Raw genomic sequence first — 27,370 nt, forward strand, 5'->3', positions numbered from 1 at the left:
AAATAGTTACTGTATTACTAAATCATATCGAAAAATCATCCCTGATATAGATACAATTAATTCTTTTTTGATTTTACGAATGACACCATTTACTATGTCAGATTAGTTCTAACCCAGATAGCACATGACAGACGTCAATTTTACGTCTATTTTAGGTCCGAAAGTCTTACGTCCTAAAAAGACCATAAACAGTGTGATTTTTATATACCCATAGTCTAGCAGTATTAGTATTGGCATTACATATTTGTTCGAGTTATAGTATTTTTGTCATTGTGCTATCTGGGAAAGTTCACATATATTGTTTAATAATATGAATAAAATGATATAATGCTTACTGATTCGTTTTCCCGGTGCGATTGCTTCTTCAGCTACATAAGGAGGTCCTGTTCCGACGCTGTTCTTCGCTGTTATCCTGAAGTTATATGGTACATCTGTCTTCAAGTCTGCTACGGCGAAGTGAGTCACTTCGTATTTGGTGGTGCCGATCTATAAACAATAAATCTACGTAAGTACCTATGCTTCTCGAATCCTTTCGTTTGAATAATTTCTATTTAATTTTGTAACCTTCTGCCAAGTCTTCTTCGATTCTTCTTTGGTTTCAATAATGTATTCCGTGATTGGCGTGCCGCCATCATTCTCAGGAGGCTGCCACTTTATTGTGAAAGATGTCTTCGTCATTCCTGATACTTCTAGTGGCCCCCTTGGTGGTCCTGGTGGTTCTGTGAATTTGTTCATATTGTAAGATTACGTTTACAATTTCGGAAGGCTCGGTATATTAATCCTTAGCACCGTCCATTTTTTCCAATGTTCTCTCAATAATTTTCTACCATTTGAAGGGTTTATTTAAAATGTACTTCGAAAAACAGTTCCTTGCTTGGTAATTTTAAACAACTGCTTTACACGATTACTAATTTTAAACCATTGATATAATGCATAAGATATAATGCATACTTCAATTGCCAATTTAACAATGCTAAGGTACACCCGACATAGGGGTGCAAAGGGTGAAAAGCTGATCGAAATAAAATCAGATTGAGTAAATATTTATTCTAACTTGTAAATGAATTTGTCTGAAAATTTATTCATTAGGAAGAGAAAAGGCATAAGTTGGAGGAAAAAGAAAGAAAAATGCAGACGATGCGGAAAAAAAATAATGAGGAAGTGAAGGTATAATGAAACGTGCATTGCAGATTTGATGTATCTATGATAAAAGTGAGTAGAGGAAGTACATTAAAAGATAATATGTAATGGAACTAATATAAGTAAATTATCTATATGAATTAAATGAAGTTCTACTCAATAAGAAAAAAGATTAAATTACAGATATGAAATAACAGAGAATAGAGAAATGGCGAGCGGTGTCATGTGCTCCGATTAGAGAATGGCAAGGGCGAAGATAAGAAAAGATAAAGATTAAAAAAGCACTACAAGACATTTAATGAAAATGAAGAAAATATCTAATAAAAGATTCGTGTGAGAGAATATCAGGTGCAAGGATAAGAAAAGATAAGAAATAAAATGGTATCGCAACGAGATTAATGCAACTCGAATGAAAACAAAGAAAATATCTAACAATAGACAGCGTACTTTATGCATTTATGACAAAAATGGGTGGATGTAATTCTGCAAAATAATATAATTCAAACATTGAATTTATGAAAATTGATATATGCTCTCGTGCGCCGAGAGCATATATCAATTTTCATCAAATATTTACGATCGAGAAACAACAAAATAATTGAATTTATGGTTTAAGAAAATGTTCAAAAAAGGCTAGAATATAAAATTCGATAAAATTTTGTACAATTTTCATTTGTTTTGGATCTACAAAGGCTGTTCCCATCAAAAATAGGATTTTATTTCATTCCACTTTCGTAAAATTTGTCAACAAAATTTGGAAAATACATAATTTTCAATATTTCTGATCTACAAAAATTACTGAAGAAAGAAAGAAACTCGTAAACCGTTCCTGTTTATTGGCATAAACACAGAACAATTTGATATTGCATCATGATGCACAGTCAACTAATAAAATAATCGAAATATGTGATTTTTTTCGTACCGAAGGAAGTCCTCATCTTGACCGTGTCCGATTCCAATGGTTCCGAAGCTCCAGCAATGTTCCTAGCGATGATCCTGAATTTGTACTCTGCGTCCTGCTGCAGCTTATGCACGCAGAAGCTTTCCACCTCCTTGTCGATGTCAGCGACTTTCACCCAGGCCTTTCCAGGCTCACACTTCTCAATGGTGTATTTCTCAAGCTCAATACCACCATCATCGGCTGGTGGTCGCCATTCAAGGGTAACTCGATCTTGTCTGACTTCTTTGAAGATAACTGGTCCTTGCGGTTTGCTGGGTTTATCTGAACAGTTCAAGGAACAAACTTGAAAATTACGAGACATACAAATCCAAAATTTAACGCATTATCTACCAGAGATTGTTTCATAATTTCTGAAAGCCTATGGTCCCTGGCTGAGGGTTTTTAATAGACCTTTCGACAGCAATAGCAATTTCAATCCTGAACTAGCAAGTCAATCCTAATCTAATAATTTTGTTTGAGATTACTATGCAAATAATATTTTAAAGTAATAAATAACCTTTGCACTCGGAGCTATTTTAACTCGAAAATTAAGCATTTCTTCCGGCCTAGAATAATTCCATTCTATACTATTTTTTTCATTTCATGCATATGAAATTGATATAATATCTCATACAGTACTTAAATGTGTCGTAATTGTTTAGGTACCAAAATATTTAATAATGTAAGCAATATTTCGAATAATGGTACAGCAATCTTTAGTGGTGACTTTCTTTTTCTCTGAGTCACCACTCGAGTGCTACAAGGGTTAATAATAATTTAAGTTAATTACTAATTTTAATATTCGTTCCTTTTGGTACAACAAAATTAGTTGAAGTTCTATTAATTGGTTTCCGGTAGATAAAGTGTTAAACTATTCTTTAATTTCTTCTTTTAACTCTTTGCCGTACGATTTCTTTTACTGGTACATTAAAATTTCCTTATTCTCATTAATTTCATAGGCGAGAGAATATTTACGTTTTCTTTAATATTTCAACTTCGACAACACAAGAATATAATGTTACTTTGATCTAAAGGTAATGAATAATGTGCATGTTTAATTCTATTTTGATCCATCGTATCAAAATCGTCATACAACTACTGAACTCGTGGCGATTAAATCAGATGAGTACTTGTTACATTAGGAATAATAGTGAGACTTATAAGTCAACAAGAGAAGTACCTTCAAGAATACGTTTAAAAAAATTTATAAATAAAGCTGTGAATCGTCCTAAGCATCATCAATTGTACAGTTGTAAATAGACTGTGAATTTTTATGCAAAATAAAAATTGTATGCATTCATTGTTAAACGTTGCAGTTAAATATACATATGATAAGTTAATAATAATACAACGGTATTTTTCAATTAGAATATAATATTTTACTGAATTTAATATACTCATTTTTGTATAATTATGTATTAATATACTCTTTTTATGTCCATTCCACATGCGTTCTTCTAATAAAGCTATTGGGTTGGCAAGAAAATAATTTCGATATTTTAAGGTGAAATAGAGAGCCCAATTTTTTTTATTCAATCTATGAATTTTAATGAATAAGATATTCTCCCTTTAGTTCGATGATTTTTTGCTAAAAAGAATAAATAAGAAAACCGTACAAAACCCTGACGAATTTTATACTCTACCATTTTTTCACATTTTTCATCAACCACAAATGCATAAAGATCGGCAGTCTAATTATCAGATTTCTCACATATGCACTTACCGATCACTCTGAGACGCAGATCAACCGAGGAACTGCCGGCCTGATTGTTCGCCTTCGCCGTGTAAGTAGCAGTGTCTTCCCTGACAAGAGAAGAAATCGAGATAGTAGAAGTTTTTTCCTCGGTTTGAACGGAGACGCGTTTGTCGACGATCTTCTTGCTGTTCTTCGACCATGTTACATCCGGTTTCGGGAAGCCGCTGGTTCGAATCTCGACCGTCCATTGGTTGTTCACCGGGAGATTTTGGCTTGCCAAGGTTTCATCGTAAGTGATCTTCGGTGCTTCCTGTATCGTCAGTTCGCAAGTTGTTTCTGCTGTTCCGACGCTGTTCTTCGCCTTTACTGTGAATGTTGCTGACGAAGTCTCGGTTGTCTCGGTGATGGTGTATTTCGCTACACGATTCTCGTACGTAATGCTGCTGTCTTCGAACGTTTCACCATTCCTCAACCTGAAACCAATTGTTTTTTGATGCCACAGTTTAATTGACAATTTAGTAGAACCTCTATTACCCGGACAAGGTCCAAAGTATTTCTTCCATTTCTGATCTTGTGTGACCTTGGCACACGCTTTCATATGATATAAAACAATACATAGCATTCCATTTAAAAAATTGAAGATCATCTTCATTTCTAAAAAGACAATGCACATAAAAAAATTACAGACACCATTACATTGCTTGCGAAGAAAACAGTACAACTTTTCCTCTTTCATATTCTTCGGATCACAATACAGTAATTATTCAATCGGTGTCCTGGGTCGCCTGCGCTATCGCAGTCCAGTGCCTACCCACTCGGCACCGATCTCGGTCGAGTATATCGGTGTGAACACCACGCTTTGACTTGAATGAATCTAATTTTCAAACTTCTTAATTTTCATTATTTTTTTATGGGACTTTCACTAACTTATTTCTGGCATTCCTCTGATTAAAATGACACCAAACACGATATAATTTCAACTGTATTTAGTGGTTTAATCGACGATGAAAGTTTCGGGCCCAAGGAAGGACAGCGACAACGCGGGCCTTTGGACTGTGCCGGCGACGGCGACTGTCCGCGTCTCTTTCTTTCACATACGCTGTTCTTCGTTGCGTTCGAAACTTTCATCGTCGATTAAAGCATTTTAATCAATAGTCATTTTAATCAGAAAAATGCCAGAAATAAGGTAGTGAAAATTACATAAAAATATAATGGAAAATAAACAATTCTACCATTGCCATTACATTGTAAGAACTCGCGGGCCTTTAAACTGTGCCGCCGTTTCGACCACGCGATCCGTATTTCGTTCTGCCCTTCTCTACGTGTCTACTACACCATCGCCGTCCGTGCAGTACACGGCTGTTGGACATCAATTGAAGAATTACTGTAGTTTTCGAAAAAAAACGCTAGATAATAATGACACGAACACCCTGTAGATTTTAAAAAAAGTTTGTACCAAGTAATGTCCGGAGTCGGTGTTCCACCAATGATGCACGAAAGGGTAACAGTTTCGCTTAAGCCTGCGATAACACTCTTCAGAGGTTCCAGGAGAGTTGGTGGTTCTTCTGCTGATGGTTTTGATATCTTTATGTAAGGAGAGGTCGGCGATGTGTCACCTGGACCTTCTTCGTTTACGGCTGTCACGCGGAAGGTGTACTCTTTGTTGGTGGTCAATTTTGTAACTTTATGCGTCGTCTCGGTTATCGTTTCCGTAATCTTGGTCCACCTGCAAGTTCAAATTGAGAGCAATTTAGTAAGATCCACTCTATCAACAGGGATAGCATTAGAATATAAAATTGAAACAAGCGTCCGGTTTGGAAAACGTTTAAACGTTTAAATTTTCTTTTCTCTTCTCTTCATTTTTGTAGATAAAGACGTTTTAATCACTGTAACTGTAGAGAAAATGATACGGCAAGGGGTTAAACACGTTTTATTCCCGGGGACTTCGTATAAATAAACGATATTTATATATTATTATATATACTCTTATTTGCTAAAAACGTTCTATTATACAGGGTGACTCGAAAGTCCACTTAGACCATTTAAAATTTGCATTTATGTGTAAAAGAGTTATTCCACTTTAAAATTGTAAAGTGATTTTTGGGCCGTCTTGTATAAAAATTAAAATACGATAAATAGAATAATAAATGAATGAAGCTAATTTATCTTAGCTGGACATTGCACTAAAGCTCTTGCTTTTAAGATATAAAGCAAACAAGTAATATTTACTCAGTTAATCAACATTTTACTCTCTCCTTTACTAAAAATGTTCTATTATATAAAATTTAATTTTTACAAGTAGTACAATAAATGAATAAAGTTAAACGTAGCTAGACAATTTCAAACACTTTCTTTTAAGAAACAAAGTGAATAATGTTTCTTCTCTCGAACAATATTTTACCTCGTGTACTTGTTAAAAGTTGTCTATTATATAAAAATTATACAATATAACAAGTAGCATAATAAATGAATAAAGTGATATAGTTAGAGAATAGTAAATAGTAACATAGCTGAAGAACACAAATCAAATGCTTCTCAGAAATAAATAAATAAATAAAAATACTCACGAAGTTTCAGTCTTTTCTTGGTGTTCAAGGATGTATTCGACAATAGGCGAGTTCCCATCTGAATCTGGTTTCTTCCAGTGAAGTGTGACGCTATCGGTGGCGATTTCCAATGGTTCTGGTGCTCCTGGTGCACTCGGTACATCTAAAAACATGAATGCAGTTGTGTAATACAGGAGTCTTTTATCGTACTTCGCATTCAAGCAACAAGAAAATGTGTTTAGCTACGATACTCACGCACTATGACGACGTTAATATCAATACTGGTCTCGCCTAAGTGATTCACCAGTTTCAAAGTGTAGTCACCGACATCTTCCTCTTGAACTTTTCTGATGGTCAAGCTCGCGCATTCTTCGTCGAGTGACGGCACCACTCGTTTCGATTTCGTCACCACAGTGCCATTTACTGTCCATTCGTCACTCGGTTTCGGAGTGCCAGTATAGTTCACGACAATATCAACATCCTCGCCTTTTTTCACTTTGTATTTTTTCGGTGTGTCCGGATGAATCTTTGGCGGTGTTTCGAGCACTGAAAATATGTCCAATTACAATTATTAACTGTTCGTTAACGACGTTACTTCGACGTGAGAACAGAAGTGCTATGTTCTTAATTGAAATTATACCTTCGACTCTTAATTTCGATGACGTCTTCACGTTCGTGACTATTGCTACGTATTCCGAGATGTCTTCCACTGTGCATTTCTTGACGATCAATTTTTTCACGGTGCCTTCGTCGATAATGGTGTATTTCGGCGACTCCTTGATGACTTCCGTTTTTCTGTGAAATGGTCCGATAATTAGTTTTCTTTATGATCTCATTCTTCTCCGTTTTATTGTATTATTCAAATTCATTATTAGACAGCGGATTTTATGCATTTACGATAAAAATGAGAAGGTGTGATTTAAAACAGTGGAAAGATTAGAAGAATTTAAAAATACTGTTATATTATTATCAACCTATCAAACCTATTAACGAAGAAAATAAATTTCTACCTCGCTTTAGTTTGTTGCAATTCAGGTATCAAATTTTTATTTTCCGTAAAGATCCGCTGTCTATTCATTATCATTGTTCTTTAATGATTCGATCTGATAGTAACAGTGAGTGATCTAATTATTAGAGTCATAGTACGAAAAATAGATTTATTATACGCGTGATAGAGAATGTTGCCTATAGTGTTGTTAAACTAATAGTTGTTATACTAATCATTCTCATGTTAATCGTGTTAAACCCCTTAATTTATATAAATGGCTCTAATTATTTGATCATCCATTGTACACACGAGTAATATAATTATTCTTCACCAAAATAAAAATTATCTGTATACCCAAATTTATTAAGATGAATTATGTTATGATTGATGCAATATTCCAAGAAGTTATAGTGCAACTTTTATATTATGACACAACTCTTACAGATTCATGTCGATCTCCTTCTAGGACAATTTTATTTAACATGCTAGAAAACAAGTTATTAGCATATTTTAACCCCTTGCCGTACCATTTTCTTTGCAGCGACAAAAAGATGAAGAGCAAAGAAAATTTATATTTTTTGTATTGCTACATTTATATTAATGCTTAAATCGTGATTACGAACGGATCAAATTTAATATTTGTTAGACTTTGTTTATAATCTTCACGACGAGTGTGACTCGAATAATACGGCAAGGTCGGCAAGGGGTTAAAAGTGATCTAATAAATACACCAATTTAATCGCACTTCGAGGCAGTTAATTAATAATATAATTAATAGACAGCGAACACTGATGCATTTTTCCCGTTTTCAGAAAACACTTATTTCGCTAATTAGAATTTTGCCTCCGATTGAAATAAAGTAGAATATGTCAAAGATGTTTACTCAACATAATTTAAATAGAGTATACTATTCAAAATTTGTTAATAGCATAAATGCAAAAATGTCCGCAGTCCTCTTTGGAAATGTGTTGGGGTAAAGTTATAAACTAAATCTGACATTATTTAGCTGTGGTTACTATAAAAACAGACTGCAGTAATATCGTATTACAGTCCTCTTTGGAAACGTGTGGGAGTAAAATTATAAATTAAATCCGATATTATTTAGCTGTCGTCATAATAAAAAATAGGGGTAAACTTTACTTTACCGGACTCAAAATTTGTGCCTTTCTCCTATAAATGATAATGTATTTGGTATGTATTCCAGTAGATTTGTACTCGAGGCGGATGCAGATCGAAGTTTCGATCCTGTAGGATCAATGGTTCAGGAGTTATGCTTGCTTAAAATTGAGCAATCTACAGTGTTTTTGACAGGTAAGGGCGCCGCCATATTAGTTTGTCGTGACGACAGCGAGCCGCTTACCTCGCTCCCGACCTAATCACCAACCAACTCAGTAAGCGGCGCGTGACCGTCACTACAAACCAATATGGCGGCACCTGTCAAAAACACTGCAGATTTCTCAACTTTAAGCAAGCATAACTCCTGAACTATTGATCCTACAGGATCGAAACTTCGGCCTGCTGCCGTCCCGGGTACAAATCTACTGGATTACATACCAAATACATCATAATTTATAGGAGAAAGGCACAAATTTTGAGTCCGGTAAATTAAGGAGCAGCCAAAAATAGATTATATTATGTAGCGTTGTATAGTTTTGTTTTGTTACCTGAGCCAAGTGACTGGTACATTCTGAGACAGTTCTATCGTGAAGACAGCGTCAGCGTTCAACGGTACCAAAGTCACATCCGGTAATTTGGTGATGAAGTCCACTCCAGGTTCCTCGACAATCAGTCTCGCTGATGAAGACTGTTTACCAACTTCGCAGGAATACACAGCCGCGTCTTCCGGTTCTGTATCGTAGATCTTCAGCCTCTGTCTCTTGCCGTCGATGGATAATTGCACGTGTTCAGAGAACTGTAGTTCCTGGCCGTCTTTGAACCATCGTACCCGCGCGTCTCCTTTCGTTAATTCGATCTCGAAAGTTGCTCTCTCGCCTCTTGCTATGGTCACGTCTTGCATCTTTGTAATAATTTCTGGTGGTAATTCTGGAATCATTGGAGAAATACAAATCTTAGGATTGCGTGAATGTAATGCTACTCGAAGTTATTCGTTTCCGATTTCTTCGAAAAATACGCTCGATCCACAAAGTATGTGAATAATTTTTCGTTTCTCGAGAAATTGTCAATATTTGAACCTTGTTACAACAAATAGTACTATAATAAATTTGGACTCTGTTTAAAGCTCGAGGCTTCTACTTTCGCAGACTATCATTCATTTTTATCTAAAGTATTTGTGAATGATATAGCAGGTGAAAAACTGAGGATACGTTTTTGGTTGGAAGTGTTACACATTACATCAGCTGTAAAAGCATAAGAAACTTTTTTTAATGAATCCATTACAGATTTGAGGATTGAATCTTCTCCTTTACAACGACTGCTTCATCTACGCTTTTGTTTGCCGTTCTGTACAACAAAAATGAGGATCAAAAGTCGTGTATGATCGTGTACACTATATTACTGCAAAGATGGGACTACATCTTCCATTCAAAGCTCAATAAATCGACTAGAAAAAACCGTAGATCAAGTTTTAAGCATTCGTTGTAAAGGGGAAGCTCCAATCTTTAAATCTACGGTGGTTTCAGTCACGAGATAAATTTTTGGATGTTTTTACATATGTTTCAATTTGTAACATTTTGGACCAAAAAAGCGTTTTAAGTTTCTCAGTCGCTGTATCACGTAAAAATATTTTAGACGGAAATGAACGACGAATGGCGAAAGTAGAGACTTCAAGCTTTAAAATTAGTCCAATTATATCGTTGTACTATTTTTTGAAACGAAATTGTCCCAGTTTAAATATCGATAATTTGTTGAGCATGAGAAAGTTAGTGTTGAAATACTTTTTGGGTTCACTACGTATTTATTGACATTCGTTGCGGCTTTTAATAGATACATGAATGTAAGTAGTGATTCCTTACGAAAAACACCTTTATATTTCTAACGAGTATAAAATATAGAAAAATCTTCGATCAGTCTGATACAGTAAAGCTTAGATCTAGGAAAACGTAAACGATAGGATCTACGAAAAACGAATATCCCCCCTCCTGCAGATAGGCATAGGCTGCGGATTTTATGTATTCATGACAAAAATGAATAGATCAAATGCAAAACTGAAAAGACATTAGAAGAATTGAAAGATATCGTTATATTACTTTTGAAGTTTCAAGATGATTAAAAAAGAAATATATACTTTTATCTAACTTTAATTTCATAAAATTGATGTGAACAATGTTTATTTCGCATAGAGATCCACATCCTAACTTTTAACGACATGTTTAATACTGTTTGTATTATATAAAAATCTAATAAAAATTATACTGTAGGACTATATGAATTTACTTGTACAAAACTGAGAAAATGTAATAACATTAAGAAAATGCGAGATTGTATAGTAATAAGTAGACCGCGGATCTTTATGAATTTATAGGTTCTGAAAATGTTTAAAAAATGCCAGACTATATCCTTCGATAGAATTTAGTCAAATTTTGATATATTTCAGATCTACAAAGGCTACTACCACTGAAAAGGATATTTTATTTGGTCCCCCCTCTTAAAAATTGTCTCGAAAAATTGAAAATTGCATAAACTTCCGCAGTTTAGTAATAAGATTTATATTATTTTAGAGGATTATTTTATTCCATAATATGTTTACGGGAAAGGACAGTACTCACCGACAACAGTGACTTCCGCTGAGCATTCTTGGTCCAACAGGGTACAAGAATATTCACCCTCATCGTGTACTGATGCACTTCTAATTAGCAACTTTCTTACAGTGCCGTCTTTGACGAATTCTAATTTTTCTTTGCTGGGTTTCAATGGTTCTCCGTCCTTGAACCATTTGACATCGGCGGTCTGTGATGTAATTTCAACTTCCAAAATGGCGACCTCGCGTTCCTTCACTTCGAAATCTTCTAACTTCTTCACGAATTCTGGTTTAGTGGCTGTAAAAATGAATGAAAAATTACATTAAAGTTCAGTAATAACCTATACAATAAATTTGCACTAATGATAAATATCTATACAATACTCTGTGAGATAATCACCGTAGAAGTAAGGTTGAAATTAATTAAATTATAGAATTAAAATAGAAATACCTTACGAAAAACACACACAAAAATAGAAATTAATCACATTTACCGTAACATATATACATATAAATCAATAATGATAGGATGAATGTATAGTAAATAATTAATAAATGTTTACCTTTGATAGTGACTTTGCTGGTCGTAGATTGATTCTTAACAGTGCACTCGTAAAGACCCTCATCCGTAGGACTGGTCTTCTTGATCACCAATTTATGTACATGTCCTTCTTGAATGATCTCGCGATGATCCATGCCACTGACTTCTTTGTGATTGTGCCACCATTTTGTGGAAACTGTGTGAGATGTCTCGCAGGTTAATTCTAGTGTCTTGTACTCATCAACGGTGACTTCTTCCTTCAGCAGCTTCGTGAATGTTACTTTGTCGACGTCTACCGTGACCTTTGCACCGTGCGAAGCTTTACCAACAGGATTGCTAGCAATGCATTTGTAATCTCCGGCGTCTATCTCCGAATTAGCGTTTCGAATCTCGAGGATTATGTTCTCGCCGTCGTATGTCTCTGTGATGTTCGGAGATTTCTCCAAAGGCATGTTATTCCTGAAAATAATACATTTGAAGACATTATTGCTTCGGATCGAAACGAATTTTTTAACTTTTATTTACAAGGAGAGGTCACATCTTAGTCGCCGATTTTAAGGGGGTAGGATACCTTCAGATAGTAACTAGAAAGGAACTAGAATCTTACTAGATGTTGGGTCGAAAATATGGGTTTGCGCCCAGACGTTGTTTGACCTTATTTGAACAAATTTTGGGCTGGGTGAGGGCTCATTCTAAAGAGGAAGGTTAGATGCAGCCCGCTCCAGCCATGAGGTTAACGAGATTATGTTTATATCTAATAATTATATGAGGGGCCAAAGTAGAGAAAAAATCTAGAGAAACACCCGCAGATTTCAATGCAGTTTTCTGTCTCTGAAAGACTTTTTTGACTGATACGATGAGGCACAGCGGGCTGCATCTAACCTTCCTCTTTAGAATGAGCCCTCATCCATCTCAAAATATGCTCGTATAAGGACAAACAACGTCTGGGCGCAGACCCATTTTTTCGATCCAAAATCTAGTAAGAGATTCTAGTAACTAGAAAATAACTTGAATCTTACTAGATTTTGGGTCGAAAAAATGGGTCTACGCTGTTTAAACAATCATAATGTATTAATATTGGATATCGCTGTATTCGGGAAAGTCTACAGAATCTTTTGCTATAAAGAACAATTCAATATCTTTTATAATAACACCACAATATTTGTTTAAAGTTGAAAAATATGTTTTTTTTCAAAGTCATGTTTCTCAAAAACTGTGCGTCTAGGAAAAAAATTAAGAACAGATTCAGAATCAGCGCGAAAAAACTCAACAAGAACCACCCAACAGTAGTTGTGGAACAAATTTGGCGTTGGACAGTGTGATCATTAGACTCCGAATCTTTATGTAAAATGTAAAATGAAAAGTTCGTGCATCAATTGTAAAACAGAGAAGTTAACTGGAAATTTATATCTTCCACGAATAATTTTAATACAGTGAACATAACATATTAATATGTACTCCTAAATAAATGTTTTGAATTGCACCTACTCACTTTTGTCATAAATGCACAAAATCCGGAATCTAATAATTATATTATCCAAAAGCGATTGGAAGGTTTGTTTCTAATATTTAAAGTTATGCATGTGTTCCTTAAATTAGCACGTTCACTATTCTGAAAAACTAGTTTTAGTTTTAAATCGTGACACAATTAAAAATATGATATTCATTGTTCTTGCTTGTAATCTCTACTTATTGTGGTAATTACTTTACGATTTTTTCCATTTGTATCATGATTAATGAAACAACATTATAATGATAATATGTATAATTTGTCCTATTAAAAAGGGAAATTAAACGGCGAATTCTTACACACTTTGTGGCGAAATTTTGTAAAATACAAGAACAAGTTTAACTTGACGGACGTTACTAGCGTTCGTACTTTAAATTTATCATAAAAATCTTTTTAATCAGTAAAATAATATATCATCTTGGATCTTGCTTCTCTTGGAAATTGACAATTTGTATAAAGATTTACGGTTTAACAACCTTGGTGGTAAATGTGCTATACATATAATCAATTGTAGTTTATATAGGACATAGGACATTTAAGTAAAACACTGTACCTCAACCACGTGACTTCCGGCACAGGATTTCCGGTAACCTTGGCCACAAGTTTGAAGGTACCCTTTTCTGGAACAGTAAGTTCTTGGAACCGTTCCGTGAAGAGTGGAGGTTCTGGAGCGCCGCTTGGTATTTCTAGAAAAAAGAATTACATATTCCACATTTTACTTAAACCTCATCCGTTTCGATCATCGATATATTCGAAATGGAATATAAATTGCAGCAAGTCAAAGCAAAAGCATATCCTACCCTTGGTCACAGCGTAGTGTTCGTACGAGTGCTGTTGCATGTTAATGGTAAGGGAAGACTTCAGGTATACTGGAAAAAAATATTAGCGAAGCATATTGCGGCATTAATATAAGCAGTGATGTAAAATGAATTAATACACTCGAATAAAAACCGGAGATTTGATATTACCATGTAATATCGTACAAAAATTTATAGTTAGTAAGTATACAACTCTGCAAAGTAAAGTGAGATTCTAGAAAATGAATTTGAATGATTTTCTGTCTACTTTTGACTAAAGTTATATAAACAAGCTAAAAGTTACTAAACTGCACAAGTTTATGAAATTTGTAGTACTCAGAAATAAATTTTCGATGGTCGACGCTCTCTGAACAAAATTATATTTTACATTGACTTTCGAATACATTCGAAGTATGTAGTATAACAGTTATAATTAGACTCCGGATGTTTATGCAAAATAAAAAGTTTGTGCATCAATTGCAAGGCGTAGGAGCTAAATATAAATTTATATTCTCCATTGATAATTTTAATGTGGTGAGTATAATATATTAATACTCTTAAAGTCTTTCAATATTTTCACTGTTTTAAATTGCACTCGCTCATTTCTGTTATAAATGCATAAAATCTGGAGTCTAGTTATAATATATTGATTTTTATTATTCAATACTGATTGATGACAAATACTGTTGCTATTGTTTCAAGTGAAATGGTACAATTACGAATTTTATTCATTTATAGTAAATCATTAAAGTATTATAAGCCTTTGTTAAACGTTAATATAGCTATGGCTCCATTTGAAGAGTTATATATTCCCAAATGTAAAAATTTATATAAATGTCCACAGTCACTCATTCTGCGACATTGAATAGTTAATACAAACTGTTTATAGCAAACAGTTAATAAATTTTGTAAACTAAACTGAATAAAACTCTTACTTTCAACTGTTAATGTTGCTTTCGTCTCTACTGTGCCTAGATCATTGGTAGCCACCACTGAATAATCTCCAGTGTCCGACACTTGGGGTTGAATAAGTGTCAGTGTGTTCACGTGGCCATCTTGTTTCGGTGTTAGACCCTTCAGTGGTTTACCATTCTTGTACCAAGTGACTTTGGGCGCCGGATTTCCGACTATTTGAGTCGATAATACTACAGTCTCGCCTTCTCTGACTACAAACGACTGCAAGGGTTCAAGAATCTCTGGTGGTTCTTGTTTGCCGGTCTTCACCTACAGAAATTATTATTATTTAACAGAAGTATTCATAATTCGTTTACTATCGATGGCCATCTTGAATATTTATTTAGAATTAGCATTTAGCATGCTTCATTCTCGCGTTACTTTGAATACTCATTTCTGTGTTTAAAAATGCCTATTACTGCTTCGTAAATGAAAAATCCAGTCACAAATCTTGATTTTTACTAATTCAGCAGACTTGGAAATTGAAAGATATCGTGATTGTTCATGTTTCTTTATTTTATATTGCCAATTTATTAAAAAAAGTTGATTATTTATTAGCGTGTTAGTGTATTTATTAACATTAGAACAACCATACCTATTAGAATGACGGATTTCGGATTCTCTATTTTACAATTATTCAGATTGTAAAGATGTTTTCGAGAACACTTACTATTCTTAGGTATTAATTAGTCACTTTCAGTGCATGGTTGTCCTAATATTAATATAATTTATGATATACAGGGTATCCCGCATACAATGGACAACCGATTAGAGAATAATTCTACACGCAAAAGTGAGACGAAACTGAAGAATACAATTTTATCATTTGACGTTCCGTTTTCGAGTAGATTGAGTTTGAAAATTCAGCGAATACATGCGCTATTCGATAGGAACGATAGGAATCGTCTGGAGCGTCTGACCATGACCTACCGATTCTACTGCTTGTTACTGAAAGGCTTCAGTCTGGAGTTTTAGTTTTTCTCGAAAAGAATGCGACAAACAAAAAACTATTATTCTTCAGTTTCGTCTCACTTTTGCGTGTAGAATTTCTTTCTAATCGGTTGTCCATTGTATACAAGACACCCTATTTTATGTATACATATACTGTTTTATGTATATGTATGTATTGGTTTTATATACAATACGTATATGCAACCATATGAAGTATATATATATATATAAATAATATAAAAACTATATATTTATACATTGTATATTGTATATTGTGTATTGTTTATCGTGTATCGTGTATCTTGTATCGTGTATTGTATATTTTATATTGTATGTTGTGTGTATTATGTGTATTTATTAATAATAAGGGATATTAATTTTGAAGATTTATATACAAACCTTCATAGGAATCTCGATGGTAGCTTCACCTTCCCTGTTCTTAGCAACGATAGTGTACTTTCCTTCTTGCTTCTTTTGCACCTTGGTGATCTTAATGACACTGCAGTACATGTGCATGTCGCTTTCTGTCGCGACTCTGATGTTTTCTTTAGTCGTGATTTGCTTGTCTTTGTAGTACCACGTTATTTCGGGTTCGGGTACGGCGACCAGGCGACATTCCAGGATCACATCATCGCCTTCGTTCACATACTTCGCCTTTGGTTTTCGGGAGAACGTGGGTGGTATTCCCTCCAAGATGTCGGCCAGGGATGATTCTCTGTGGCCATACATTTATACAAATTTGTACAGTTCAAGTCATACGAATGTACACACAGCTTCAAGCAGTCTCATAAATATTCGACCGTAGCTATTAAATGAATTTCGAAAAGCCAATGAAAATCTATTCTTTACGAGTAGACTGTAGATCTTCACGCATTTATGGCTTGTCACGATTTTCAAAACATATTAAAATATGAAGTTCGACAGAATGTAGCACGGTTTCTATTTATTTTTTATCTACAGAGAGTATAATCATTGAAAATGGCATTTTATTTGATTCCACTTTTCAAAAATTTTTCTACGAAAGTTGAAAAGCGTATAAACGTCCGCCATCTATCGATGAGCATTCTTTATTTACTAGGATGATATACCTTATAATTTGACTAAACACTTTATTACGTAAGGGTTAACTTAAACGATCAAAGATAAATACTACTATCCGACTATACTACTGTAGACTACTGTGTACTATAGACTAGACTATGGTACAAAAAATAATAATAATCACGTAACAGCAAAGACTGTAAAATTGATAATACCCTTTAATTAACCCTTAATTGACCCTTTGCACTCGGAGCTATCTTAATTCGAAAACCGAAATTTTCTTGCAGCCAGAATATTTCCATTTTATATGATTTTCTAAATTTTATCGATATAAAACTGATATAACATCTCGTACAATACTTTCAGTAGTTTATTAAAATATTAAATGCGTTCAGTAATTTATCGAATACAGATTTAACAATGCAACAAATATTTAGAATAATTGTATAAGAATTATTACTGGCGCCTCTCTCTCTCTCCCTCCGGGTCACCAAGTGCAAAGAGTTAAGTTTTCTGAATTATAAAGAAACGTACCTCGATAGACTCTTTCTGGATGGTCCAGTCAGGTCCGATCCATGATCAGAAAGAGGTGCCTCTACGGCCAACTCCGTGGTACTAGATGCAAATCCAGCAGCATTTTTAGCAACACAGGTGAAGGTACCAGCATCTTCAGGGAACACTTCTCGGATGATCAGTGTGGCCACATTATCTTCGTCGTAATACATTTGGAAATCAGGAGACGGCTTGATGATTGCGGTTTGTCGGAACCAAGTGATCTGTGGTCTCGGTACACCTTCCACTTGACACTCGAATTGAACGGTATAGCCATCCGGTGTGTGAATTGGTTGCAGTTTCTCGATGAACCTTGGCGCTGACGCCTGTTCACCAGGCGCAGGCTCTGTCATTGAAAAACATATTTATTATTTATTGCTGACGTGAATGCGACAAGTTATTAAACAGCCAATCAATGTAAGTCTTTGAGAACGAAAACGGAGTCAATTGAGACTTTCAAAAATTAGTTGTAAACGATACCTGCGAATATGAAGGTTTCGAATAATATATTCATTAACAGATAATATCTAAACAAACTTCAGTACAAAAAAGCGAACTAAAACTAAACGCTTTAGTTCCGATAAATTGTTATGAGAAAATTGGACTTGCGCTAATTGGCTTTTGAATCTTTGAAGGAAGTTGGAGACAAAAAGTTTGAGGAAAAAGAAGTCTGATGATTTGACATTTGACAAGTTCCTTATATGTAATACAAAGCAAGTTTGATTTCTATTTGCGAATTCGATAAAAGTTACTATTGTATACAGCAATTGATTTGTTGCACTTTTTAAGTCGTTTATGAAAGACTACTTAAGGACTACATATAAATAAAAATGAACTTACTTTCAAATACTGGTAATTTGTCGATCTTTTCGTGTAACTTGCGTTGCAAATAGAGAGTATAATGTGCTTCGTTGAGAAGATACTGCGCTGGGACCCATCCTTTCTCTTCTGTAAGATGTTTCTTCACGAACCACCAGTCCTGGTTGATATGATCTGTGCAAACATGACACGAACATTTATTTTCGCACATCATTGCAATAATTTATAGAAAGACGAAATAGTCATAAACATACCAATAACGTAAACCCTTTCACCTTCCACGAGGTTAATGGCTTCGTCAGTTTCTGCCACGTACGAGCAGATCGAGAACATTGTGTCGCCATCGCGGACAACGTACTCGATTTCATCTGAAAAATTGCGCAGAAAATTAGAGAATTTACAATATATTGAGTATCAAAACACAATTCAAAATATTAAAAAGTATATAATGAACATACCTTCCTCTGAAATCTCCTCCTCTCTGGTGATACTTAGCGTTGCCTCTTCTACAATATTATAGGTATTTAAGTAAATAATTTATAGTATCAAGGGATTAGTTAATATACATAATACAAATTACAAAACATTCTACAACTTCAAATTGATATTTTTCAGCGACCAATTTTTCATTTATTATACAGGATGTCTCTGTAACCGTGGTATATTCACGAAAGGAACGATTTATCATGAGAACATAAATAGAAGAAGTAAAATAAAATTTTTGCATTTTTGAGATTTTGCTTCGCGAGAAACGAGTTTGAATTCTTTTAGTTCTAATTCGTCAGCTTTTCTTACAGCTGAAGAAAAAGTGCCCAATTCCTATCCAATCGAACACTATATTTTCAAACTCGTTATCGTCGAAAATATATTCTTACGTTCAAAAATTTTATTTTACATTTTCAACTTATTTTTCTATGAAGAATCACCTCTTTCCTGATCTTACTACAATCGCAGGAACACTCTGTACGCGTAAGATGAAAGCGAATCAAATTAAGCGGTTTGGCGTAGTGTTGAATCTGCAATTAAGCGTTTCGTTGCTATTTTATTAAAGTACGTTATACGGAGTACCGATATGCTTTCGTTCGCAGCGGATTATGAAGCATGGGACAAGGTGAAATTTCTCGTTTAGAGGCAAGGGAAGATTAGGGGCGAGTATACTCACAAAAGCTCGATATGTCTGATGCATAACGTTAATGTCTACTTTAGCTGAAAGCATGTTACAATTGGATTAAATCGTTATCTGCGAAAGCGTGAATCATAAAATTCCGTCGAACCTTCATCGTACGTGGACACGCGTCTCTTGCTCTTAAGCTTCAGCGCCAGGGACTCGTCAGTCTCTTCAACCGAGTACTTCCTTTCGCGTTTCAACTTGAGCTTGACATCGCCTTCTTCGACATCCTCGACCTTGTAAGGCCTAGGTACCTTCTTCTTCTTTCGTCTCAGTGGCAAGTTCATTTCGTCGGTCTCCAATTCCTCGATGCTGTACTCGTCCTTGGCTTCCTCGTCCGATTCGTCTATGATTTCTTCTATGATCGGACCGGAATCATCCTCTATTTCCTGCATAATCCTGATCGTCTCCTCGCCGGTTTCCTCTGAGTACGTCATTGGCCGTTTCTTCGGCTTCAATCGGACCTTTCCGGACATCGAAATGTCTTCCTCTTCATAAGTGTTCAAAGATATCTTGAACTCCTGCTCCACATCCTCCTTCGTCTTCGTGCTGCGAGGCCGGAACGTCACATTTTCCACCTCAGTCACCTCCTTGATGTCTGGCCTGGGCTTCTTCTTCGGCCGCAGCTTGCGAAGAGTAACATCTTCATAAATGTCCTCGATCGGCTTCGGAGGCAGCTTCGGTGGTTTCCGCTTGACGGTGAATTCGTGTACCTCTTCTTCTTCTTCTTCCTCGGGTTGCTCGATCTCTTCGATCTTTTTAATGGTAAGCTCGTCAGCAGCCACCTCTTCGACTTTCTTTGGCGCTTTCTTCTTCTTTATTTGTACATCGGTCGACACTTCTTCTTCCTCGACCGGCTTTTCTGGAGCTCGAGTTTTCTTCAGGGTCACTGCAGTTTCTTCAATCTCCTCTGTGACAGATGGTCGTTTCTCAGGTTTCTTTTTCTTCTTAATAGTGATCTCTTCAGGAACTTCTTCAGCTTCTGTGGGCACCAGTTTCTTAATGGTTACTTCGTCGGCAGCTTCCTCCACCACCGGCTTCTTCTTCTTTGGTTTCTTCAGCTCCACCTTTTCAGAAACTTCTTCCGGTGCCTTCTCCTCTGCCTTCTTCACCGGTTTCTTCAGAGTAACCTCTTCTTCTACTTCTTCTGGAGCTGGCTTCTCCTCCGGTTTCTTTTTCTTCAAAGTCACCATGGCTGGAGCTTCTTCCTCCTCCTTTTCTTCTACCACGACCTTCTTAATCGTGACTTCGTCAGCAGCTTCCTCCACTATCGACTTCTTTTTCTTTGGTTTCTTCAGCTCCACTTTCTCGGACACTTCCTCCGGAGCCTTCTCCTCTTCCTTCTTCACTGGTTTCTTCAGAGTTACCTCCTCTTCCACTTCTTCTGGAGCTGGCTTCTCCTTCGGTTTCTTTTTCTTCAAAGTCACCATGGCTGGAGCTTCTTCTTCCTCCTTTTCTTCTACCACGACCTTCTTAATCGTGACTTCATCAGCAGCTTCCTCCACTATCGACTTCTTCTTTTTTGGTTTCTTCAGCTCCACTTTCTCGGAGACTTCCTCTGGAGCCTCCACTTCCTTCTTCGGCGCTGGTTTCTTCAGGGTAACTTCTTCCGACACGTCTTCCGGGACCGGTTTCTCTTTCGGTTTCTTCTTCTTCAGAGTAACCTCCTCCGTAACCTCCTCCTCTTTCTTTTCTTCCACTACAATCTTCTTGATTGTAACCTCATCGGCTGCCTCCTCCACCACCGGCTTCTTTTTCTTCGGCTTCTTCAGCTCGACCTGTTCGCTTACTTCTTCAGTCACCTTCACCTTTTCTTCTGGTTCCGGTTTCTTCAGAGTAATTTCTTCCGATACTTCTTCTGGAACCGGCTTCTCTTTCGGTTTCTTTTTCTTCAAAGTGACCTCTTCCGGAACTTCTTCCTCTTTCTTCTCTTCCACCACAACCTTCTTAATTGTAACCTCATCAGCAGCCTCCTCCACTACCGGCTTCTTTTTCTTTGGCTTCTTCAGCTCAACCTGTTCGCTTACTTCTTCAGGCACCTTCACCTTTTCTTCTGGTTCTTGCTTCTTCAGAGTAATTTCTTCAGATACTTCTTCTGGAACCGGCTTCTCTTTTGGTTTCTTTTTCTTCAAAGTAACCTCTTCTGGGACTTCTTCTTCTTTCTTCTCTTCCACCACAACCTTCTTGATTGTAACCTCGTCAGCAGCCTCCTCCACCACCGGCTTCTTTTTCTTTGGTTTCTTCAGCTCAACCTGTTCGCTTACTTCTTCAGGTACCTTCACCTTTTCTTCTGGTTCCGGTTTCTTCAGAGTAATTTCTTCCGACACTTCTTCTGGAACTGGCTTCTCTTTTGGTTTTCTTTTCTTCAAAGTAACCTCTTCTGGAACTTCTTCCTCTTTCTTTTCTTCCACCACAACCTTCTTGATTGTAACCTCATCAGCAGCTTCCTCCACCACCGGCTTCTTTTTCTTTGGTTTCTTCAGCTCAACCTGTTCGCTTACTTCTTCAGGCACCTTCACCTTTTCTTCTGGTTCCGGTTTCTTCAGAGTAATTTCTTCCGACACTTCTTCTGGAGCTGGCTTCTCTTTTGGTTTCTTTTTCTTCAAAGTAACCTCTTCTGGAACTTCTTCCTCTTTCTTTTCTTCCACCACAACCTTCTTGATTGTAACCTCATCAGCAGCCTCCTCCACCACCGGCTTCTTTTTCTTTGGTTTCTTCAGCTCAACCTGTTCGCTTACTTCTTCAGGCACCTTCACCTTTTCTTCTGGTTCCGGTTTCTTCAGAGTAATTTCTTCCGACACTTCTTCTGGAACTGGCTTCTCTTTTGGTTTCTTTTTCTTCAAAGTAACCTCTTCTGGAACTTCTTCCTCTTTCTTTTCTTCCACCACAACCTTCTTGATTGTAACCTCATCGGCTGCCTCCTCCACCACCGGCTTCTTTTTCTTCGGCTTCTTTATCTCCTCGGTTACTTCTTCCGGTACCTTTTCTTCTGGTTTCTTAACCACTACTTCTTCAACAACTTCGTCGGGAATAGGTTTCTCTTTCGGCTTCTTCTTTATCACAACTTCTTCCTTAACTTCTTCTTCTTCGACCACCTTTTCTTCAACAATTGGTTTCGTAATCGTAACTTCTGCAACCTCTTCCTCCTTGACAGCTTTCTTCTTTGGTTTTTTCACGACAGCTTCTTCTACAACTTCTTCTGGTTTCTTTGGTTTCTTTTTCATAGTCACTTCGGTTATTGTTTCTTCCTCTTCTACCACCTTTTCTTCTATAACTGGCTTCTTAATCGTTACTTCAGCTGGAGCTTCCTCGATAGGCTTCTCAGGCTCCTTTTTCAACGTTAGTTCTTCCGTTATCTCTGGCACCTTCTCAGGTTCCTCAGGTTCCGGTTTCTTCAGCGTTACTTCTTCTTCTTTAGGAGCCTTCTCTTTAGGTTTCTTTGGTTTTGTTTTACGTTTGATCGTAACATCTTCGGTCTCCTCTTTCGGAACCTTCGGAGCTTCTTCTTCCTCCTTTCCTGGGAACTCTTTTTCGCCAACGTCTTCAGGTTTGTCCTTTTTCCAGCCCTTCAGTGTTATCTTTTCCACGTCCTCCTCTGGCTTATCTTTCTGCGGAATTCTGAACTTGACTTCTGGTTCTTCAGTCGGCTCAGGTGGTTTCGGTTCACCTTTGATCAAAGGAATCTGTTCAACCTCTTGATCTGGTTTCTTCCTTGGTTCTCTTTCGTACGGCTTTGGTACTGGTTCAGGTGATGGTTCCTCTGGCTTCTCGTACTCTTCAGGTACATACTTCTCGAGTTCTGGTCTGTCAAAGTCCAAAGGTTTAAGTTCATCATGTTCCAATTTTACCTTCGGTTTTTTCTTCTTCTCCGGTTTGACCTCCTCCTCTGGTTCCGGCTTCACTGGCTTTTTGAGAGGTTCCGGAACTTCCTCCGGTTTTGTTTCCGGTATTTTCTTCAGTTTAACTTTCTCAGGTTCGACCTTTTCTTCTTCTGGCACTTTACCTTTTCCTATAACCAGTTTCTGAGGCTCTTCCGGTTTTTCTGCTGGTTTCTTCGGTGGTCTTTCGTATATCGATTTATCCTCGATCTTTTCCAGGGGAACCTTCTTCAACTCTTCGAACTCAAGATCCAGTTTCTCCAATTCTGCTATTTCCTTCTCCGAAAGTTTCACCCTCTTAACCTTCCTTTTCAGTAGTTTCAGGGCTTCTTCCGTGTTCCTGGAAAGAATTCCTGTCTGTACTGGATTTTCTTCCAACTCTGTTATCTTCGGTTTCTGCAATTCTGGCGGATAATCGCCAACGAACGTTAGCCTACTGCGCAACATGATTTTCGGGAACTTCGGCTCACTGACAGAAGTCTTCTTCACGGTGGTCACTTTCTTTAATTTAATAGCGGCGAATTGAATGGTTTCTGTAGGCTCTGAGTACTTCAGTTTCGTAGGTGTGATCTTCTTCCTCTCGATCTTCTGAGGAACCAGTTTCTGGAGAGCCGCTGGTAATTCTTTCTTCTCCTTCTTCTTCTTCGCTGGCTCCCATTGGATCTTCTCAGGCATCGGTTCTAGTACAGGTCGTTCGTACTCAGGCTCCACCCATTCCTCGATTTCATCTTTCTTAGTAGGCTTCTTCTTCTTCTTTTTCTTCGGTTTCTCAGTTTCAACAGGTTTCTCTTCGGGCACTTCTTCCTCTTGCTCTGGAACCTTCTCTACTGGTACTTCCTTTATCTCTACCTTTTCTTCTACTTCTTCAACGGGCACAGCTTTGCGCTCCTTGGGTTTCTCCGTTGGCAATTCTTCCGGTACCGCTTCAGGGACGACTTCAGTGGTTTCTACGGCGTCTTTCGGGACAACCTCTTTTTTGGCCTTCACTTTCTTCGGCTTCTCTTCAATTATTTCCTCCACTTTCTCTTCGACTTTCTCCTGTTCTATCACAGCAGGCTTCTTTTCTGGTATTTTCTTCTTCTTCGGTTTTTCGTCCTTTGGCTTCTCCTTAGGAACCTCTTCCTCTTTTGGCGCTTCTGGAATTTCTTCCTTCGGCTTCTTCTTCACTTTCGGTTTCTCCTCAGGAATTTCTTCCTTCGGTTTCTCTTCCACTTCCGGCTTCTCTTCTGGAACTTCTTTCTCCTCTGGTTTTTCCACGGGGATTTCCTTCTCCTTCGGCTTTTCTTCGACTACCTCGCCGTTTGTGATTGGTTCCTCCTTCTTTTTCTTCTTCGGTACTTTCTTAACAGTAACCTCAGTGACCTTAGCTTCTTCTTCTATCTTTTCTTCCTCTTTAGGAACAGCTTTTTCTTCTTCCGGTTTTTTCTCTTTTATTTCTTCTGTCGTAACCTCAGTGACCACTTCAGTTGTTTCTATCTCTTCTTTCGGTATCACTGTCTTCTTCGCTTTTCTCTTCTTCGGCTCTTCCGGTGTTATTTCTTCAACAACTTCTTCTACTTGTTCCTCTTCAGCTGTCGTTGGTTTCAGCTTCTTCTTCGGGGCTTTCTTAACAGTGACCTTCTTCTCTTCCACCTTTGAAATTTCTTGCTCCTCTTCAGTCACTATAGCTTTGTCTTCTTCCGGCTTTTCAACTTCTAACTCTTCTTCCGCGGTAGTAGTGATTACTTCTGTTGTTATGATACCCTCCGATGGAATCACTTCTTTCTTCGCCTTGGTCTTCTTCGGCTTCTCCGGAACCAGTTCTTGCACCTCTTCCTCTGGTTGTTCTTTCGTTTCCGGGACAGCCTCCTTGGGTGCTTTCTTTACTGGCACTTTCTTGGTAACCACTTTCTCTTCCTTCTCTTCAACCTCTGTTGCCTTCTTCTTCTTCGGTTTTACTTTCTCAGGAATCTCCTCCGTGGTCACCTCGGAAACTACTTCAGTGATTTCAACACCTTCCTTTTCTGTAACAGTTGGCTTCACTTTTTCCTCTTTAGGCTCCTCGGGCTTTATTTCTTCCACGACTTCCTCAGTTTCTTCCGCTTCAACCGCGGTTACTGTCTTCTTCTTCTTAGGCGCTTTCTTCACTACTACTTCCGACACTTTTGCCTTCTCTTCTTTTATTTCCGAGGGCTTGGCTTCTTTCGGTTTAGGCTTTTCTTCCTTAAGCTCTTCGACAGGTGTTTCCGTAATAATCTCCGTGATTTCCACACCTTCTTGAGGAATGATGTCTCCTTTAGCCTTCTCTTTTACTGGCTTCTCAATAACAAGTTCTTCCACTTCTTCGGTAACTTTACCTTCCTTCACTGTAGCCTTCTTCTTTTTGATGATTTTCTTTGTGGGTGTTTCAATTACCTCCACGATTTCTTGTTCTTCCATAGTCTTGGCTTCCTCTATTGTTTTCTCGATTACTTCTTCCACCACTTTATCCTTCTTCTCCTTGGGTTTCTTTCGAATAATCTTCTTCGTCGGTGTTTCGATGGTTTCTATTATTTCTTCTTCCTCGATCACTTCTTCCGGCTTCTCTGGGGCTTTCTTCAACTCTACCTTTGTTACTGTTACCGTTTCCTTCTCTTCTTCAACGAGAGGCTTTGCTTTCTCTTTCTGTGGCTTTTCGATACGAATTTCTTCTATCTCCTCTTCAGGAACTCCGCCCTCTTTCGTTACGGCCTTCTTCTTCTTGATAATCTTCGTCGTCGGTGTCTCAACGACTTCGACGATCTGTTGCTCTTCCATTTCAATGGTCTCTTCTCTAGGTTTCAGTATGATCTCTTCGACCACGACTTCCTCTTCGCCTTTCTTCATCGGTCGCCTCTTTTTCCTTATGATCTTCTGCGTGGGTGTCTCAATCGTTTCAAAGATCTCTTCCTCTTCTTTTATAACTACCTCTTTCTTCTTCTTAGGCGCTTTCCTCACATCGAGCTCTGTTATTGTTACGGTCTCCTCTTCTTCCACAATTGGCTTAGCCTTTTGCCTCTCCGGTTCTTCGATCGTTATCTCTTCAACGATCTCCTCCGTCACCTCATCCTTTGCTGTGACTGGTTTCTTCTTCTTCGGGACCTTCTTGGCCACCGTAAGTTCTTTGACTTCCTCGATGACTTCCTCCTAATTGCATTAATTAACCAGTTATAAGCATACGTATAATCCAAGCCAACAATACGTTTGTGTATGTGAAAATGTCATTTCCAGTAGTTTTGCGAACTATTTATATTTATATTTATTATTCATTTTTTTGGTAGGGGTACCGAAGCTCGGTCGCTGAGAAGTGTAATGTGATACGGGATTAGATATACATATTGATAAAACAATACTAATACAATGACAAAACCTTTTTGTTTTTAATTATTTTATTATGAAATTTTGATCGACATATTTTGTGATATTTTGCTGATTCAAGTGAGATCAAACGCGATACAATTTTGATCATACATACTTGCAAAATTGGTTTGGTATCATTTTAAATTGTGCCACACACATGTTTGGTTTTATTTCAATCAGAAAAATGTCACGCTGATATTGGTAAAAGTTCCATAAACACAATCATTACAATAAAAAAAAAATGTTATCGTTGAATTAGTATCGTCTCATCAATACACTGGTGTTGATGTTTTGTTTTATTCTATATTTTGGAAATCACTAGAGTTGCAACAGCTTCGTAAATTGTAAAATACGGTAATTTTAATGTGTGATCTAGCTAATCAACCATAATCCGTAAAATAATAATAATAATGATAATAAATTATGACCAGTAAGAAAAGTATATACCACAAGTATTTTACAACATTCAGTATACTTTCTTCAGAGTAAAAGATAAGATAACAAAGCTAATAAAATCAGATGAAGTATAAAACTTTAACATGAACATTTGTTCAGAATGTAATAATTATTAAATAATTGCTCTAAGCGCGTAAAGTATACCTAAATAAAATGACATTTCACAAACGTCAACATTATAAAATAAACTGTTAACCAGCTCACCTGTTGAATCGTCTTCTCCGCGACATCTGGAATAACAATAGAATGCTTTAAATCTATATATAAACCAGAGATTAATTTAAATGGATACTCAGCTCTCCTAGGCACTTCTTAAATAGCTTATCGAGATAATCGCTT

At 37.0% G+C, this 27,370-nt stretch overlaps 1 protein-coding gene across 20 annotated transcripts in view; it reads right to left on the minus strand.

The window, feature by feature from the left end:
• Nucleotides 1-27,370, minus strand: part of Sls (sallimus) — a 335,820-nt gene that overhangs the window by 6,396 nt on the left and 302,054 nt on the right. For 19 of the 20 annotated variants that reach the window (XM_076431149.1, XM_076431143.1, XM_076431152.1 and 16 more), the window contains 21 exons: nucleotides 27,236-27,261; nucleotides 19,447-26,362; nucleotides 18,631-18,678; nucleotides 18,427-18,540; nucleotides 18,194-18,346; nucleotides 17,336-17,699; nucleotides 16,160-16,475; nucleotides 14,791-15,079; nucleotides 13,859-13,927; nucleotides 13,612-13,744; nucleotides 11,571-12,007; nucleotides 11,036-11,305; nucleotides 8,975-9,353; nucleotides 6,963-7,117; nucleotides 6,578-6,868; nucleotides 6,344-6,485; nucleotides 5,233-5,502; nucleotides 3,804-4,249; nucleotides 2,063-2,362; nucleotides 565-719; nucleotides 336-486 (listed from right to left, as the gene is read on the minus strand). In XM_076431149.1, coding sequence (XP_076287264.1) covers nucleotides 336-486; nucleotides 565-719; nucleotides 2,063-2,362; nucleotides 3,804-4,249; nucleotides 5,233-5,502; nucleotides 6,344-6,485; nucleotides 6,578-6,868; nucleotides 6,963-7,117; nucleotides 8,975-9,353; nucleotides 11,036-11,305; nucleotides 11,571-12,007; nucleotides 13,612-13,744; nucleotides 13,859-13,927; nucleotides 14,791-15,079; nucleotides 16,160-16,475; nucleotides 17,336-17,699; nucleotides 18,194-18,346; nucleotides 18,427-18,540; nucleotides 18,631-18,678; nucleotides 19,447-26,362; nucleotides 27,236-27,261 — 11,424 coding nt within the window. The remainder of the gene's footprint in view (nucleotides 1-335; nucleotides 487-564; nucleotides 720-2,062; nucleotides 2,363-3,803; nucleotides 4,250-5,232; nucleotides 5,503-6,343; nucleotides 6,486-6,577; nucleotides 6,869-6,962; nucleotides 7,118-8,974; nucleotides 9,354-11,035; nucleotides 11,306-11,570; nucleotides 12,008-13,611; nucleotides 13,745-13,858; nucleotides 13,928-14,790; nucleotides 15,080-16,159; nucleotides 16,476-17,335; nucleotides 17,700-18,193; nucleotides 18,347-18,426; nucleotides 18,541-18,630; nucleotides 18,679-19,446; nucleotides 26,363-27,235; nucleotides 27,262-27,370) is intronic. The other variant, XM_076431135.1, reaches the window with a different exon arrangement.

Source organism: Lasioglossum baleicum, chromosome 9 (assembly GCF_051020765.1).
Source record: "Lasioglossum baleicum chromosome 9, iyLasBale1, whole genome shotgun sequence".
NCBI lineage: Eukaryota > Metazoa > Arthropoda > Insecta > Hymenoptera > Halictidae > Lasioglossum > Lasioglossum baleicum.